The 16,502-nt window shown below is 44.5% G+C and overlaps 2 protein-coding genes and 1 long non-coding RNA gene across 9 annotated transcripts in view; 1 reads left to right on the top strand and 2 right to left on the bottom strand.

Annotated features, from left to right (window-relative positions):
- Positions 1 to 484, bottom strand: part of MON2 (MON2 regulator of endosome-to-Golgi trafficking) — a 78,965-nt gene extending 78,481 nt beyond the window's left edge. For all 3 annotated transcript variants that reach the window (XR_013231192.1, XM_077338662.1, XM_077338663.1), the window contains exon 1: positions 134 to 484. Coding sequence is in view for 2 of the 3 variants with exons in the window: in XM_077338662.1 (XP_077194777.1) it covers positions 134 to 244 (111 nt within the window). In the remaining variant the exon portion in view is untranslated. The remainder of the gene's footprint in view (positions 1 to 133) is intronic.
- A 20-nt stretch (positions 485 to 504) lies between these two features.
- LOC143838006 (uncharacterized) lies at positions 505 to 3,470 on the top strand. The gene is made up of 4 exons (XR_013231193.1): positions 505 to 567; positions 793 to 907; positions 2,480 to 2,543; positions 2,994 to 3,470. It is a non-coding gene; the product is annotated as an uncharacterized LOC143838006 (long non-coding RNA).
- A 3,077-nt stretch (positions 3,471 to 6,547) lies between these two features.
- Positions 6,548 to 16,502, bottom strand: part of USP15 (ubiquitin specific peptidase 15) — a 62,733-nt gene continuing 52,778 nt past the window's right edge. For all 5 annotated transcript variants that reach the window (XM_077338665.1, XM_077338666.1, XM_077338667.1 and 2 more), the window contains 3 exons: positions 13,452 to 13,555; positions 13,281 to 13,369; positions 6,548 to 8,409 (listed from right to left, as the gene is read on the bottom strand). In XM_077338665.1, coding sequence (XP_077194780.1) covers positions 8,224 to 8,409; positions 13,281 to 13,369; positions 13,452 to 13,555 — 379 coding nt within the window. In that variant the 3' untranslated portion in view covers positions 6,548 to 8,223. The remainder of the gene's footprint in view (positions 8,410 to 13,280; positions 13,370 to 13,451; positions 13,556 to 16,502) is intronic.

The following is a 16,502-nucleotide window of genomic DNA, read 5'->3' as shown; positions in this document are numbered from 1 at the left end:
CCTAAAAGCGAATTCTGTGCAGGCGGAGGAGGAACCCAAGCGGGTCCACGAGCAAGTTTTCTGTCCCGTCCCGTCTCGTCCAGCGCGGCCGGCGGCCCCCGCCCCCGCCCGCTCCGTAGGGACTCCTCCTCACCTCCTTGACGGGCGGGAATTTTTTGCGGCACTCCATGCTCAGGGCCCGCAGGTCGCCCTGCATGTTTTCCAGGAGCTTCTTCACGGCCTCCGGGCTGCTAGTGCCGGCCATAGCTCCGCCGTGTTGCGAACAAGGCGACGGCGGCAGCAGGAGCGACGCGTCGCCGACAAGGGCCAGGCCGGCCGAGCCAGCGTCGCAGCCTTCTGAGGTGGCGCCCGGGCCGGGCCGAGCCGAGCCGACGTCCAGCCGAGCAGGCAGCCGAGCAGGCCGGTTGTGGCAAGGCCGGCCCTACGGCGTCCACGTCCGCTCCTGCTCCCACAATGCCGGGCGCCGCAGCACGTCAGCCCCGCTTCCGCACGCTGCGGGCCGGGATGGGATGGGGCGGAGCCGGGAGAGCCGGCTCGGTGGCCGCGGCCCAAAGAGCTCGCGAAGAGGTGGGGTCGGGGACGGAGGCTGTGAAAGCCAAGAGCTAGCGCCAGCATCAGAGCTCCCTTTGAGGCACATGCTCAATGCTGCAACGGGGGGGGGGGGGGGCTTCAGCACCGGGGATCCCCCTGAATTTAAGCCCACCTCCATAAATCAATTGGAGAAAAGGGATGCCGGGGGGGGGGGGGAGGCTGTATGCCATTGTAACCCATGAAGGTCCCTGCCCTCCCTAGGGTACATCCCTAAATCTCTAGGAGTTTTCCAATTTGGATCTGGCAGCCTGACCGCCACCCTCCATCCGCAGCCGGTGGACGGGGGAACGGGCAACCATCGGACCTGTGTAATCACGTGAGTCGGTTTTCCTGCTGGTAGGGTGCTGCCACACAGACATGCTCGAGCCAAGAAACTTCTGTCAGCGGTCGCTGTTTCATTTTTACAGGCTCCGGAGTCACTTTGTCTGACTTGGCCGGACCAAAAATAAGGGAACCCGGTTGAGTTACCTGCGTTTTTTAAATTACAGTAGACGTAGCAGTCAGAGGAACCCCGGGTATCCCATGCTTGTGTAAAGTATGAGGGGTTTCATTTCACATCCCTGCTCCTCCTGTTACAGTTTATATCCTAAATTTAGCTCTGATAAGAAATCATCATAGTAACTAAAAGAATGCTTACAGGATCCTCTTTGATAGGGAAATCATAGCTATTCCTTCAAATGAATGACTGAAGTGATTATTCTGACTTACAGATTAAGTCAGTCTTATAGAAAGGTATTGATTGTATAGTAGTGCCTGGTACACACTTCTCTACGGAAAAACAGGTCCAATGGCACTATAATGACTAATATTTATTCCAACATGAATTTTCATGAGACCAAGCTCACTTCTTCAGATACCTGAAAAATTGTTACCCTGTTGCAGCATACAGAACAAACACAGGTTCAAGAGTCAAAGGATCAGAGACGAGCAAGGATTCTCTCCCAATGTCTCCATGCTACAAACAGTGCCTAAAGCTCTGGTAGAGTTCTCTTCATGCATCTGCTGGTCTTTGTGCACAAGCTAACACTTGAACATGACAGGCAGATGCCTTTCATTTGTCTGGTTTGTTTAGAGCATACTCAAAGATTCATCATGTCAGAAGCAGCTATATGAACGCATGATTAAGGTTACATTTATGTGCATGATTAACTGTCTGCCTCAGTCAGGCTATCCACATGCCTCCAAACTTTTAATGTCCTGCCATTTATCTTTAATTGTAGTTTGCCACCATTTATATGGAAGTTATTCCTAAATAAAGTTTCTCAATCACTTTAAGTTTGCTAATTACTTTTAATAGTAGCAACTATTACTAAGCTGGCAGAAGATTACTTAATGTGTGACTAAGAGGTCAAAGTACCATAAACATGAAAGTAACCAACAGAAAGCTGAAGTATCCAAACATTAGCCTAACCAATAAATGATCCTACCTCAGCGTATCATACTCAGAAAGTAGATGCCAATGAAATGGCAAATGAAATAGCTCCAAATAAATAACTGAGCAAAGATGTACACTGCAGAAAAAATTTAAAAAGGCCATGTGATAATCCATGTTCCCCTAAACTCTGCAAACCATGCTCTGTGGATCTCTGCATCATCTTTGTTCTAGTCATCCTGGTGGTTCATCATTATACTACCACATCCTGAATTAATTCATGGATGACTAAATATGGATACTGCATTCAAGATGTCCCATGTACCTCATATGGGTGGCTCTAATATTATTGGCATGAATCTACTTCCTGTTCTAGAAACGTTTAATACACCAAACTGCAGCTACGTCCCACATAAATTAGGATATGGTCAAGCTGTGTGTTTGACCTCTGCATCTTTGTAATGTGTAAGCATCACATTTAGTTGTCTCACTTATACTACTGTCTTATCTCCCCAGTGGGCACTGACAGCTGTTTACATCATTCTCCTCTCCTGTTTAACTCTTGCAACAACCCTGTGAGGTAGGTTGAGTGTGTGTGACATGTCCAAGGTCACCCAGCGTCAGTGGCAGAGTTGGGATTCAAACCTAGGTTGCCCAGATCCTAGTATGACATTCTAACCCCCACAACAATGTGTCCTCCAAGAATCCCATTGTTTCTCTGGTGAATGTGATCATGAATATTTCCACACATCAAAACAAGCTTCTGATTTTCTTGGAAGTACTCAAACTGCATGTCTAGCATAACTCTCACAAATTCTTTAGTGCAAAGCTCTCACAAACATGGGACATCCAAGAATTCCTTGGTTCATCTGCAAATACTGAAGTTGGATTTAACAATCATTCTCCAGTGTAAGCATAACTAATGATACTGCATACACTTTATATGGGTGGATAAACATTGCTATACCTATAATAAACATAGTCAAATGTGATATTTAACTGCTATCTTTCATCTTCCTCTACTCATCAGGATCTACTTTCTTCCATGATCGTCTACTTCAAGATATCAGGTATGGACAACATACAGACTAATGGCCGTTCCGCATTCGTCCAAAATAGCACAATGGTTACTAATTGAAATCACTACAGTTTTGCTGTTATGCACAACGTCGTTGACAATCTGCAACACTCCTGAAACCGATCCGCAAAACGCTTCGTTGTAGCGCTTTCAGGGAAATCCCCAAAAGTGGATTCACCCTCCGGAAAGCGCTACACTCCTGCAACCAATCTGCAAGACTAGCGGGAAAGTTCTGTGCATTACCATTGTTGCGGTTTCTGCAAAGTCCCTCCCCCTGGCGCTCTCCTCTGATCTTCCGGCGAAGCGATCGCCATTTTTTTTTCTCCGAGCGCGCGGAGATCAACGCACTGGCAAGCCTTCGTTTACCCAGTGAGGCTTCCCTGACTGCAGTCCCTCTGTTTAAAGTCACTAAGCACAAGCAACACAGAATCCCGTTTGCTGGTTTATTTTCCCTTTATTTTTCACACTGTTTTCGGCCGAAAATCGCGCCCATGAGGGGGGGGATTTTTTTTTTCTCTCGGGGGGAGCATGGCAACGATGAAACGGCAGCTCAAACATCACCTGCTAGCTGGATGGGTCTCTCCGTTGCAACGAATCAGCGCAGATTCGTTGCAACGTGTGTGTGTGTGTTTTTTTAAAAAACCTTCCTTAAAGGGAAAGGGGCTGCTTGGGAGCATGATAACAGCCGCCCATTGGCTGCTTGACGGCCAGGGGCGGGACGAGCTTGGCAATAGCGCTTCCTGGCTAGTGATTTTTGCCGAGACCGGAACCCTGTGGGAAACTATAGAAACGCAACTGGATTCCACTACAAAGGCAGGTATGCATAACGACGAATTCCACTATTTAAAATGGCGATTTTTCGTCCCGCAAACAATTTGCAACATGGATCCCGGTGCAGAATGGACCTAAGTTTCGTGTTGTCAGAAGTGCTGTTAAGCATATAAACCCTTATCTCAATATTTCTTCTATTGTCACTAGCTATCTCTTTCCCTCTAAGCTGAGACAGTAATGAACAAGAGGCCCTTTGGCTGTTCCTGGGTATTTTTGATAACTTCAGGAGTCTGTCCTACATAGCTCATGAAAATGGGTAATGAGGGGATCAGGAATCCTCTCTGGGAGATTGTAAACTTGTTCCTCTCTTCAGGGACATTCTCAGAGAGACTAATGAAGGCATTGCTTAAATCTTATACTAAAGAAAAAAATCATCAATTGATTAGCTGGATACCATCAACTACTGCCCAATTTTGCATCTAGTGTTTCTGGGGAAAGTGTTTGAGTAGGCAGTCATGGATCAATTGCAAGAATTCCTAGAGGAAGTATTGGTCTTAGATCTGTTCTAGTCCGGTTCCCAACATGGCCATGAGGTGAAAATGGCTTTGGTTGCCCTCGCAGATGACCTCCAAAGGCAGCCAGACCAAGACAGGTCAACGCTGCTTAACTTACTAAATCTCACAGCAGCGTTTGACAGTTGACAGTCTTGGCTCGCTACCTTGCCAATGTGGGGGTTTGGGGGTCAGCCTTACAGTGGCTTACCTTTCTCCATGGTCAGGGCCAGAGGGTAGCTATGGGGAAGAGTAGTTGTGCTGCTGTAGTCCACTTTGTGGGATGCCACAGGGCTTGATTCTCTCTCTGATATTCAACATCTTTGCCCTATTTCACAGCTGGTCAGGTGGTATGGGCTGAGGTGCCACCAGTATGCTGGTGACACCTAGCTCTATCTGTTGATGTGTGGCCAGCTGGAGACACACCCCCTCTCCCCCGATTCATTGGCCAAATGCCTGGAGGCTGTGGTAGGATAGCTCAGGCAGAGCCACCTGAAACTCAGCCCCTTGATGATGTCCTGTGGCTGGGGAAGATGGGCAAGAAGAGGAAGTGTGCCTTCCCTGTCTAGACAGAGTGCAACTAATAGCTTCATACACCAACAAGAGCCTGGGGGTGATCTTTGAAGCCTCCCTATCAATGGAGGTGCAGATGTAGTTTGCCTATTATTTTACCATTTGTGCCAGCCAAAGTTACTGGCACCCTATATCATGCCCCAGGAAATCTAGCCACAGTGATCCATATAATGGATAACTGCAACTCACATACCATGGGGCGACTCCTTGGCCCTGATCTTATTACATCTGGTGCAGGATGCAGCTACACGAGTCTTTACGAGGACACTGTGGAGGGTCCATATTTGACCTGCACTCCAGCAGCTTTATTGGTTACTGATGGAGTTCTGAATCAGGTACAAGGTTTTGGTACTGACCTTCAAGGCCCCATGCCAGGATTTCTTAACCAGGGTTTTGTGAAACCCTGGGGTTTCTTGACAACCCTGGAAGGGTTTACTGAATGGGTGGGAATTCATTTATATATTTTCTGAAATATGGTTAAAACATTTACCTGGTTATATGATCATATAAGATCATAGCAACCCATCCACGCCTCCCAAAATGGCTGATGAGAAGGGGCCCCGGGTGGGCGTGCACACAGCCATGCTTCCCAACCATATTCTGTGCTATTACACCACTTCTAGGTTTCTTGAAGTCTGAAGTATATTTCAAGGGATTCTTAACTGTTAAAAAGTTAAAGAAGGTTTCATTATGTGGTTCAGGCCCTGTTTAGCTGAGAGACCATCTTTCCCATTATGCTCCCCACACCAATTTGTTGGTAATCCTTGGCCTGAAAACCAGAGCCAGGGCCTTTTTGGCCCTTTTTCCAACTTGGTGGAATGAGTTGCCAGCTGAGTTCCAGGCCCTGACTGATTTAAGTTATATAGGCCTCCCTTCCTCTCCTTCGCTTCTCCCATTATTTTAGATAATCTCTTACCTTATATGATCCCTGAGTAACTCATGGTAGGTGTTTAAGAGGGCGGGGAGAGGGTTTCTACCCAGTTGAGGGCCCAATCAGAAGGCGCGAAGTGGGGGACGGGAAGGAAGCCTTCCCCCCAGGCCCAGAGGCACACCAGCGGACTTGAAGAGGCCATCAAGTTTATTTGCTGGTGGGATGTGTCTATATGTGTGTTGTGTCCCTACGAAACTAGCCTGTCAAAAAAAAACAATTCAATTATACCAATTAATAGTACCATAAGAGTGACACTAAAAAAATAAGCTACACTGGGTGGGGTCTATGCAAATACAAGAAATCTTGAGAACAACCACTTTTTACTTACCTTTGAGCACTTGAGGGGTATTGAATGTGCAAATGCACAACTACATTTAAAAAACCCTCTTGTAGTTGGAAAGTTATGACAAAGAAAAGTATCCTAAGTTTAGTATGCTAAAGTTTTGTAGACACTGAAGTTGAGTATTCCAGAAAGAACTGTACTGCATACTTCTGAAACACTGAGTCAGCTCTTAGGGATATTTCAAAATGGCTGAAAATTTGTTAGCTGCAGTACTTTTTATCCAGTTGCTTGAAGTATGACTCTTAGTGAAGGTGTTTAGCCCACAACCATGTAAACTCTTCACAATATATAGTGCTTTACTCCCAAAGCTTTCTTGTAAGAAACTGAAAAGACTAAGTAAGGCCTTGAATAGCTTTATTGAAATTTGTATAAATAAAACATGCGCATTTCAAATGTAAACCCAAGTGAACTCAAGTGCAGACAATTTTTAACCTCTGTCATGCAGGAGGCTAGCTTACATTTAAAAAAACAGAAAGCAGCTTTAAAATACCAGGATGAAACACCAGCTTTTAATATCAAAGTATAAAGCAAAGCCATGTCCACAAACCTAATTTTTATCCTGGTCAAATGCATTTTTAAACTTTTCAATGCTAACATAAATAAATAATTTACCAAAATGTGCACTCACAGAGTGAACTTTATTTACAATACACAATTTATAACCTATTGTATTTGATTAGTTCAAGTGAAGATCATACTTTTTGCTTTAACAATGGTGGGATTTCAGGTAGTAGATATGTGAAGTGTGCCTCCACACATGGGGAGTTCCTATCAAAGGCAGTATTGTATATGAACCAACAATACATTCTTCCAACTATATCAAAGGGAAAGCAGCAAATTAAAAAAAATGTTTCAAACTGTCAACACTTATTTTTGGCATCCCAGACTCCTTGAAAATGGTTAATTAAAATCCAATTCAAGGTTGTGTATGCTTTATCTACTTACTGTACAGGTTCTGACTCTTGAACATGCAAATGCCAATTCTTCTATAATAAGTTACCTTTTGAGATAAGATGTAAGGCTATGGTGAATTCCACCAAGAACACACATGAAAAATTAACAGACCTACCTTTAAACCAGTTGTCCATTAACAATTTGAAGGCAAGTTATATGGAAAAGTCTGATGCACAGTCGTTACCATGAATACAGTTTACTATTAAAAATCGGACCCTATTACACTGTATGTAGTTTGTAAGCTGACAAACTACCAAAAATGGGGAGAGGGACTTACAGCACAATTAAAAATTTTGGACTGACACCAGATTAAAGTTACGCACATCTTATAAGCAAGGTAACAGGAATTATGTTTACAAAGTAGATCCAACAAGCAATGAGGGATACTTACATTTAATTGAAAAATTCAATTCCTTAATGCAGCATGAAATCCAGAACCTGTTCCACAGCAGCAGTAAGATGAACATAATATTCTGGAAGATTACTTATATCACAAAAGGTTAAAACACCTTTTCAAGTTTTCTTTTATCATGATTTTGTTGTTTGCTATTTATTTTAAGATAATATTTATTTCAGGGAGAAACTTGAAAAATTTGGTGTTCCAAGAATACTGCTGCACTTGTGTATCACATATATTAGGCAAATCAATATTTGTTACAGGTATAGACATACCCATCCCAAAATCCAGACTCTGCAGTAATATTCCTGTGATGTTGACACAAAAGACCAAATCCACAAAGAGTTGATATTAACTTGCATCAAAAAGAAATCATAATTCATCCAAACTGCAGCAGAAACTGTAAAGGGGTTTATTTGTGATTTCCTATATATCGCTTGTGAATACAAGATTGTAAAGGTATGTAGAGACAAATTCTGTTAACGTTTTTCATTGTGTTTCACTTCAAGTACTGCACAAGTTAAAATGTAATAAGGATTTACATTCTGTCATCTGAAATTTCCCATCTCAGATTTTATTTTTAATTTGGTGGGTAATTTCACTTTTGATAGATATCTCCCACAAGAAAGTTTTTTTTCTCTGTATGGCTTCTAGGTGTTCCGTTAGTTAGTGTGCATACAATTTTCATTCTCTATATCATTATCATTCTCATTACTGTCTTCATCACTCTCTAATGGGATGCCGGTGGCAGCAGAAGCACCTTGTTTTGTTTCCCGGTCAAGAGGGAAAAAGCCAGTTCCAGTGATTGTGTCCTGTCTCTGGTAGAAGAGTACATAGGCTGCTTTGGACTGTAAAATAAGAAAAAGTGCTGTTTAGTATTATCAAAGCTATGTCCTTCCATTTTCTTGATCTGAATTTGTTTACTCTAGCTGTAGGAACTGATGGAACACTAAAAACAGATCTATTCAAAAATGGATAATAGAAATTCTATGTAACCCATACAAGATTTCCTTTATAATCCATATGTTTCATTTACACATTTGGATCTCAAAGAAAACTCAGCTGACTTGAACAGTGAGGCAAGGTGAAGCTGTCACCTCAGCATCCAATTCAGTTTGCTCTTATTCAAGCTGCGATGACCCGTCAGCCAAAGATTAGACAAGAAAAGGTAATTTTCAAGCTGTCAATAGCAAAAACTTTATTCAAACAATATAAACTGTTGTAAGCAGAACGATTTCCTAGGTACAACAGCCTCATTTTCGTTTTTACTTCATCAGTGGACTTATCAATATAGTGTAGTATTTCTTTAAATTGGTTTTTACAAGGATACTAACAAAGTATTGGTAAATTGGTTTTTACAAGGATACTAACACAACCTTATATTTTAAGACATATATCTTGGGTCTACTAATATCAAAGGCACAACAAGGTAACCATCCTCTAGGGCAGTGGTCCCCAACCTTTTTATCACCGGGGACCACTCAATGCTTGACAATTTTACTGAGGCCCGGTGGGGAGGGGTAGTTTACTCCTCTACTCTCAACCACTGCCCTAACGCTCTCTGATGGCTATGGTAATTAAACATATGGTAATTAAACATCCCTTCAAAATAAGATACAGACACGCCACAACAATGAACATAAGGAACATTTTATTTTCATGGAAATTTTAACTCATGACAATGACAAATCAATGGGAACCCTGAGCTTGTTTCTCTGCAACGAGATAGTCCCATCTGGGAGTGATGGGAGACAATGACACCCGAAGTGTGTTGTAAAGGGCCGGGGCCAGGGAAAAGGCGTCCTTTGCGGCCCACCTCCAATTAGTGGACGGATCACATGTGGTCCGCAGCCCACAGGTTGGGGATCACTACTCTAGGGAATCTTATAAGAGGTCACTTATAAGGATGGTTACCTTGTCTTAAAATATAAGGTTCCATATTAAGGGGGGGTGGGATGAAGCTGGGGGGGAGGGGGGGGAAGGCTTTGTCCCAGGGAAAGGAGCAGGCCCACCATGTCTCCGACGTGGCGGGCCTGCTCCTTTTCCTGGGATGAAGCCGGGACCTAGGGGGGTAGAGGTAGGGGAAAAGGTTTCCCGGCACGATGCCGGGGCCTCTGGGGGGGGGGGAAAGGCTTCCTGGGACGAACCTTAACGGAACAGCCAACCCGCGAGAACGACCACACAAACTTTGCACTTCAGCAATCTCCGGAGCCAGCGAATAATGCAAAGAGCAAATGGGAAAGAAGCCGAGCTAAGGGCGCAGGGACCATGCGTGCGCAGTGGGGATCGCTGCATCCTGGGACATGTAGTTTAATGCCACTTGTCACTGGCTCTCCCTGCACTACTGAGAGAACAAGAGGAATAAGCGGAGAGCGCAGGGCAGTGAGTGACAAGGAAAGTTCCCCTTCTCTTGAGCCTTGGGTTCTCAGCCTGAGATCTGCTGATTTCTAGGAAACGGAACTGCTAAACACCGCTGAGAGTTTTGTTAAGGCATCGTGTCCAGGGGAGACGCAAAAAGTTCATGTGAGTGGACTGACAAGCACAATTGTATCTTTGGAGCATTATCAAGACAAGACTAGGCACCTTGCAAGTCGTTGCCTCCTGCGTTACTACCGCGATTTTTCAAGACTGCTTAGTACACCTTTCAACTGGAAAAGGGCCTACAAAAGCATCCTGGTTTTTGTGACTTTGGTGTGAGTGTGAGGCGGGGAGGGGGCCGGGCAGACTCAGCCGGGGGTGAAGGGAGTTGGGGGAGGGGGCGCCCAGCCCGGGGGGGGGAGGGGGCCCAGAAGGGCCCTCCCGCACCCAGCCGCCTGCCCGCTAGCGCCCGCTGTATTTGGGCTAAACCTAGTTAATTAATAATATGAACGTTATTATATGTATGATTTCATGAATAGTTTCAGTTATATGTAAACCACCCTGAGCCTTCAGGGAGGGTAGTATATAAATATGAATAAATAAATAAAGTGGTAAAATACAACTGTACTATTTCTACTCTTTCTCAAGTAAATCTTTAAAACCTATCTATTGCTATCTTAAGCTGCAACCAAAACTCTGCTGGTTACAAGTGGAATTTATCTGTTACTCTATTACTTCTTTTTATTCCGCTTATTTATACACTTCCTGCAGAATAAAGGAGGCAGGAGAAAAGAAAAAAAAGGACAATGCTTCAAGCTTATGGAACCAAAATCTTGCCAAGCTTCTGGATAAGTTCAACCTAAACTTTCTTTTACAATATTTCCTTGACTATTAACAAACTATGCTTAATAATCCTTATCCATGGTTCCTCTTTATATTTGTGAAACAGCCAGGTGGGAGGAATGGTCCGGGGTATGGAATAGGGCCAATCAGGGTGCGGCCAGACTCTACTTGGCCAGCCATCAGTTGATCGCCGCACGCAGTGAGAACAAGGAGAATGACAAAGTGGCAGTGACGGTGGCAGACATGGTGCAGGGACTCGTCCCCACAGGACACCTACAGCCCTATTTGCCCGGCCCTCCACGGACCCGCTGACTGCCGTGAGAACTTGCAGGTGGTGGCAGCATGTGACACGATACCAACACTCGACGCCTATTCCTTATGCTGCCACTCCTCGCCTTGCTTACCTCCTACACCTGTGGCCCTCATTACCAGAATGCGGCCATGGCCCAGATGGCGCCTACCAAGGAATCCGCAGTGCCCAGTGTGCAATGCCTGTGGCCAGTCGCTACCACCTATGATGGCCGCCAAGAGAACTGCTGTCGGGGAGGAGTGCCTCAGCAATGCGCACAACCTGCACACGATGAGCAGCCACTCATGATGCCGCAGTGGGGCCGCTTCCAAATATACCGCCCAGCCCTGAACACAGCACCGACGCTAAAGCTGACCCCCATGGGGCAGCCACTGGCACCGGATGTAAATCCTCTGAGGAGACCCCTGATGCTGTGAACAATGTGCCATGGATGTGCCTGCAGGTATGTCCACCAAGATATCCACCCACTAGACGCTATGGATGCTTGCGTTTCTGAGGTCTTCCCTGCCTCACAGGCCACGCTGCCCATGTCTGGGAGTGCGGTGCTGGTCCTGCCTGGCCCCTGTTGCCCGCCACTTTGCCCCTGCACGCCGAGATCACAGCAAGCCTGTACTCTCCAGCAACGCAACTATCTCCACGCCCCAGGCCCCGCCGACCTTGTGCTTCAGAATGACTGCCCCGTGCCCTACCAGGTGCCCTCCACTGCTCCATTTAAAAATTCAGTGGTCTTAATCACTAGTATAGACATAAAATTTTTCCATAGATTTAAAAAATCTGCATGTACCAATCTAACCCCCCCCCCTTTCCCCAAAGAATAATAATACTATAGTTTTTTTGCTCTTGGATACAGAAGAGTTGGTTTTTATATGTTGTTTTTCTCTACCAGGAGTCTCAAAGTGGCTTACAGTTTCCTTTCCTTTCCCCACAACAGACACCCTGTAAAGTAGATGAGGCTGAGAGAACCCTGATATTACTGACTGGTCACAACAGCTTTATCAATGCTGTCGCAAGCTCAAAGTCACCCAGCTGGCTGCATGTGGCGAAGCAGGAAATCAAACCTGGCTTGCCAGATTAGAAGCTGCCGCTCTTAACCACTTCACCAAGCTTTTCTCTCCCAAATGTAATTCTATCCGTATACTGGGCTCCGGAGAAAACAGCTGGCTAATAAGCTCATTTGGCCACAAGTCACTGAGCAGTAGAGAGAAAGACAAGATATTTGGGATCTTAGATGAAATAGTAGATGACTTTTGAACGAATGACTTATTTCATGGAACATACAAACTAACCAAAGACTAATTCTAATAAAAGTATTTGCCAGGTTGAAATTACAATGCTTAATAGAGTTTGCAATACTATAGGAGACTTGAAACCAGAAACGACATGCAATGATGAAATCATTAGAATACTCTGGCAGTTACCATTCCCTTACATGCCATTTCATGTTCCTGACTATTGGCCATTGAATGGCTATATGTGTTCTCCTCACACTTCCCCTCTCTCTCACTGCAAGTCTTGCCTCTGTCCAGGGCCAGAGGCAAAGAAACCAAGTGCATCATCTGAGTACTCAGCAACAACTGGATGTTCAGTTGGTTGGCTGCACACTCCATATTGCTTTTCTGCACCCCCAAAATTCCAGGTTTTCTCACTGATCATAAGTGGAATGGGTGGAGCATCCAGGAATCAATTCTGCATCAATTCTGAAATTAACAAAACTGTTACAGAGCAGATCCCAAGTTCATAACTGATCCTGTAGACATGTAACATAATGACCATCAGTTTCTAAAGCCATTCATAAATCATAGGGATCACGAGTCACTGCATTTGCTTTTAATCTGTTAATCAAGGATTCCTGAACAAAGCATAAACTCAGTGACCTGCACAAGGTTAAAAGCCAAATGAGCTGTACAAAACTGATATGCCTCACATGGTACATTCCAAACTTTTCAAATGTGATCTAAAGGCACCTGCATTTGTTCCTTTTTAATTGGTGTAATTCAAATACATGCTAGTATTTACAGATTAAAATCATCCATCACTTTCTGAACTATTTTATACTGAAAATAACAGCATATTTTTGAAATATTTTTTACATGCACAAAAATGTACTACGCTCTGCTAAAATATGGCATACATTTCTGGAACTCTGCTAGTGTTCAGGTTTGCTCATGGACAAGAGTATTTTCTTGTTTTAAGAAAAAAAATACTTGCCACTATTTGTTCCTCAGATGCAGTGGACACACTACTATCGTCGAAGTAGTACCACTTCCCATCATCCTTGTTTTTTGCAAAAGCCGTGTCTAAAGTATGGGAGGGGAAAAGAGTTTTAATTGACAGATGGTAACAGATCACAAGACGACATCACATACATCTATTACTTACAATGTCCTCCTCCCATGCCTCCATAGTGGTTGGACACAGCAATCAAGTTATATCGGCAGGGCCCAGCATTGGGATTTATAAGGAACTCCGACATATCCAAATCACTGTTTTAAAGAAAGAATGACATTAATGAATAAATTGAATGAGAGTCTATAAATTTTATTTTACTGTAACACCTGACGAAACCAAAAAACGTGTTATATTTACCATACTGAAAACTTGCGGAGTTTAAACATTCACTTGATTGGTATTCAACAAGAATATAAACATCATCATATCATCTTAACCCCTAAAGCAGTGGTCCCCAACCTTTCAGAGGTTGGGGACCAGCAGGGCATCGGCCGTGCCCTCGGGCCGCGTCCACGCATCGGGCCGCACCCGCGGGCCGCACCCACGCATCGGGCCGCACCCGGTGCCGCGCCCGGGTGCCGCACCCATGCATCGGGCCGCACCCGCGGGCCGCGCCCGCATGGGCGCAGCCGGCCCTGATTTCCTCTCCCCGCCCTTCCGCAGTAAGAAGCTTCCCGGGCCGCAAGCTTGCGGCCTGGGAAGTTTTTTACTGCGGGGGGGGCGGGGAGAGGGAGCCGCGGCCCGGTGCCATGGCCTTTGCGGCATCGGGCCGCGGACCGCAGATTGGGGACCACTGCCCTAAAGTAAACCTCAAACAAATACAACTTGTTCACATTAATTCTATGTGATGCTACAATTACCATGGTTCCTTCATGTTATTTCTTTGTAAATATTTGAAGTAATAGGGGGAAAAGATCATATACTGTATATATTCGAGTATAAACCAAGCTTTCAGCATATTTTTTTCACACTGAAAAGCCCCCCTCGGCTTTTACTCAGGTATATACGGTAATTGAAATAAATTATTTTCAGGCTGAATGCCAGCCAATCACTGCATTTTTGCAAATGTAGTGCAAGCTGAGCTTGCTCTGGCAGCTTGCAGGACATCAAAGGTTTGACTGAGGGACTGATCTTTTTCTCCTCTTGGAGTCACTTTTCTTTTTCCTCTTCCTAAATACTTCCAAACTGTACTGTTTCTTTCTCCTATTGTTTCTTTCTTCTTTTATCTTACGGGCAGCATTGTTTGGCTTTTCTTTTTGGGGTTGTGTTCATTTTAAAAGTTGATTTAAATGTTAAAATAAGAAAAGTTCTTTCTTTCAGTGTTCAGTTTTACAGTTCTTTATTTCAGTGTTTTGTTTTTTTTTGGGGGGGCACTGTATTTGTAGTTAGAGTTGGCCATTCTCTAAGTTTGGTAGCTGCTGTATTTGTTGTAGTAGGTTCATGTGATAATCCTGCGGAGGAGGAGTAAAGGCATCCATGTGACACTCCCCCCTTGCTTCCTGATGCTGTGGATGGCAGTGAAGACAGCGCTTTGTATGAGAACGACAGCAGTGATGGTGATGACTGCAAACTCAGGCTATGCTGATAACCTCACACCATCTACAGCTGAAGATCTGTTTGGACATACAAATGATGATGAGGAATCCAGTTTTGAAGGATTTTAACTTCTGTATTTTAGCTTAGTTGCTGATTGAGCTAAGGTTTTTGCACTTTTAAAGTTATTGTTGATACCATATTGTTCTTGTTGACCCTCTTTTGCACTGACAGAGCTAGTTTACTGTTTTTCTTTGAAATGAGTATTCAAAAACATTTAACCTACTGATGCCTCAACTAATGAAAATTTTCAGTAGCTGCTGCATTTCCCACCCTTGGCTAATTCTCAAGACAATTAGTTTTCCCTGTTTTTGTGGTAAAATTAGGTTCCTTGGCTTATACTTGAGTATATATGGTAATCAAGAATAAAAACAATTTATTAAATTTTAATTCTGACCTTCCACTATAATTTAGTTATGAATATATTATACTATTTTTAAAAAGTCCTTATATAAATACTACATATATCATATTACTATATATCACATATACATCACACAGATAAAAAGTTCTATATTTTGTTATATACCTTAGATCTGGCCACTCAGGCTACATGCAAACAAAAACATTCTTACAATACCTTTGGTAGATGTGCTTGTTTAAGATTTGAAGGTACATTTGAGAAAAATTGATTTAATTAGCATCTCCCCCCCTTCAATTTTATGCATATGGCCAGCTATATTACTTTTGAGTCATAAGCACTGTGATGGCAATTGAGTCCATTATAAAATATTTAACTTATTAAATACAGGACTGTTTAACTTCACAGTATATCTATGAACAAACTCAGTTTTGAAACTAAAATATAGAATAAACTAGAAATTAAGCCCACTGTGGTATGAATACAGCGGGCGCTAGCGGGTGAACTCGGGGGGTTGGGGCGGCGGCGGCTGCAGGGCAGTGGCGCGGCGACAGAGCATCCTGGCGGCTGGTGGGACGCGGCCTGCGGCCTTGATAGCGGGGTGAGCAGGAAGTGTGGCATGTGGAGCAGGCGGTGGGGGGGCAGGGGCAGGGGAAGGGACCCTGGCCGTCGTTCGCGAGGCCCCGCGGCCGGCTCGTCGGTTGGTCAGGGAGGCGGCGGCTGTGGTCTTTTGGCAAGGAGGCTGGCTGTTGGGAAGGGCGATGGTTCGGCGGCGGAAAAAGCAGGGCTGCCGCGTCTCCGATGCAGCAGCCCTGCTCCTTTTCTGGTGGTGAACCATCTGGGTGGCGAGTCCAGGCCAGGCAAAGTGGCCAATAGTGAGGCGCGCTACTCGCGCCTCCCAATTGGCCACTTGGCCCTCGAATGGCACTCAGAGGGGCCCAATCAGGAGCCGCAAAGCGAGTTTTTATCCCGGACAGGGCCTGCCCTAACTCCTCCCCTACAGCCCTTACTCCTTTATTTAATCTGCTCCGCAGGAGCGGATTAAAGATATTGAGATTTCCACAACTGCACTTAGTAGGGATATGGCTTGGGAATGAAACTATTCAAAATCCAAGCAAAATATGCTCTGTGAATTAACTCTGGAAGAGTAACAAATCCAAATGAATGTTCCTCCGACTTTTTGATCTGTACTGTTCAGGCTATATTTGGCTGTTTCTCTGGAAGCACTGTGATGCTGAAACTCTGAT

The sequence above is a fragment of the Paroedura picta genome, chromosome 5, assembly GCF_049243985.1.
Source record: "Paroedura picta isolate Pp20150507F chromosome 5, Ppicta_v3.0, whole genome shotgun sequence".
Classification (NCBI taxonomy): Eukaryota; Metazoa; Chordata; class Lepidosauria; order Squamata; family Gekkonidae; genus Paroedura; species Paroedura picta.
Note: the sequence above shows the minus strand (reverse complement) of the source record. Positions and strands in the feature narration are given on the sequence as shown.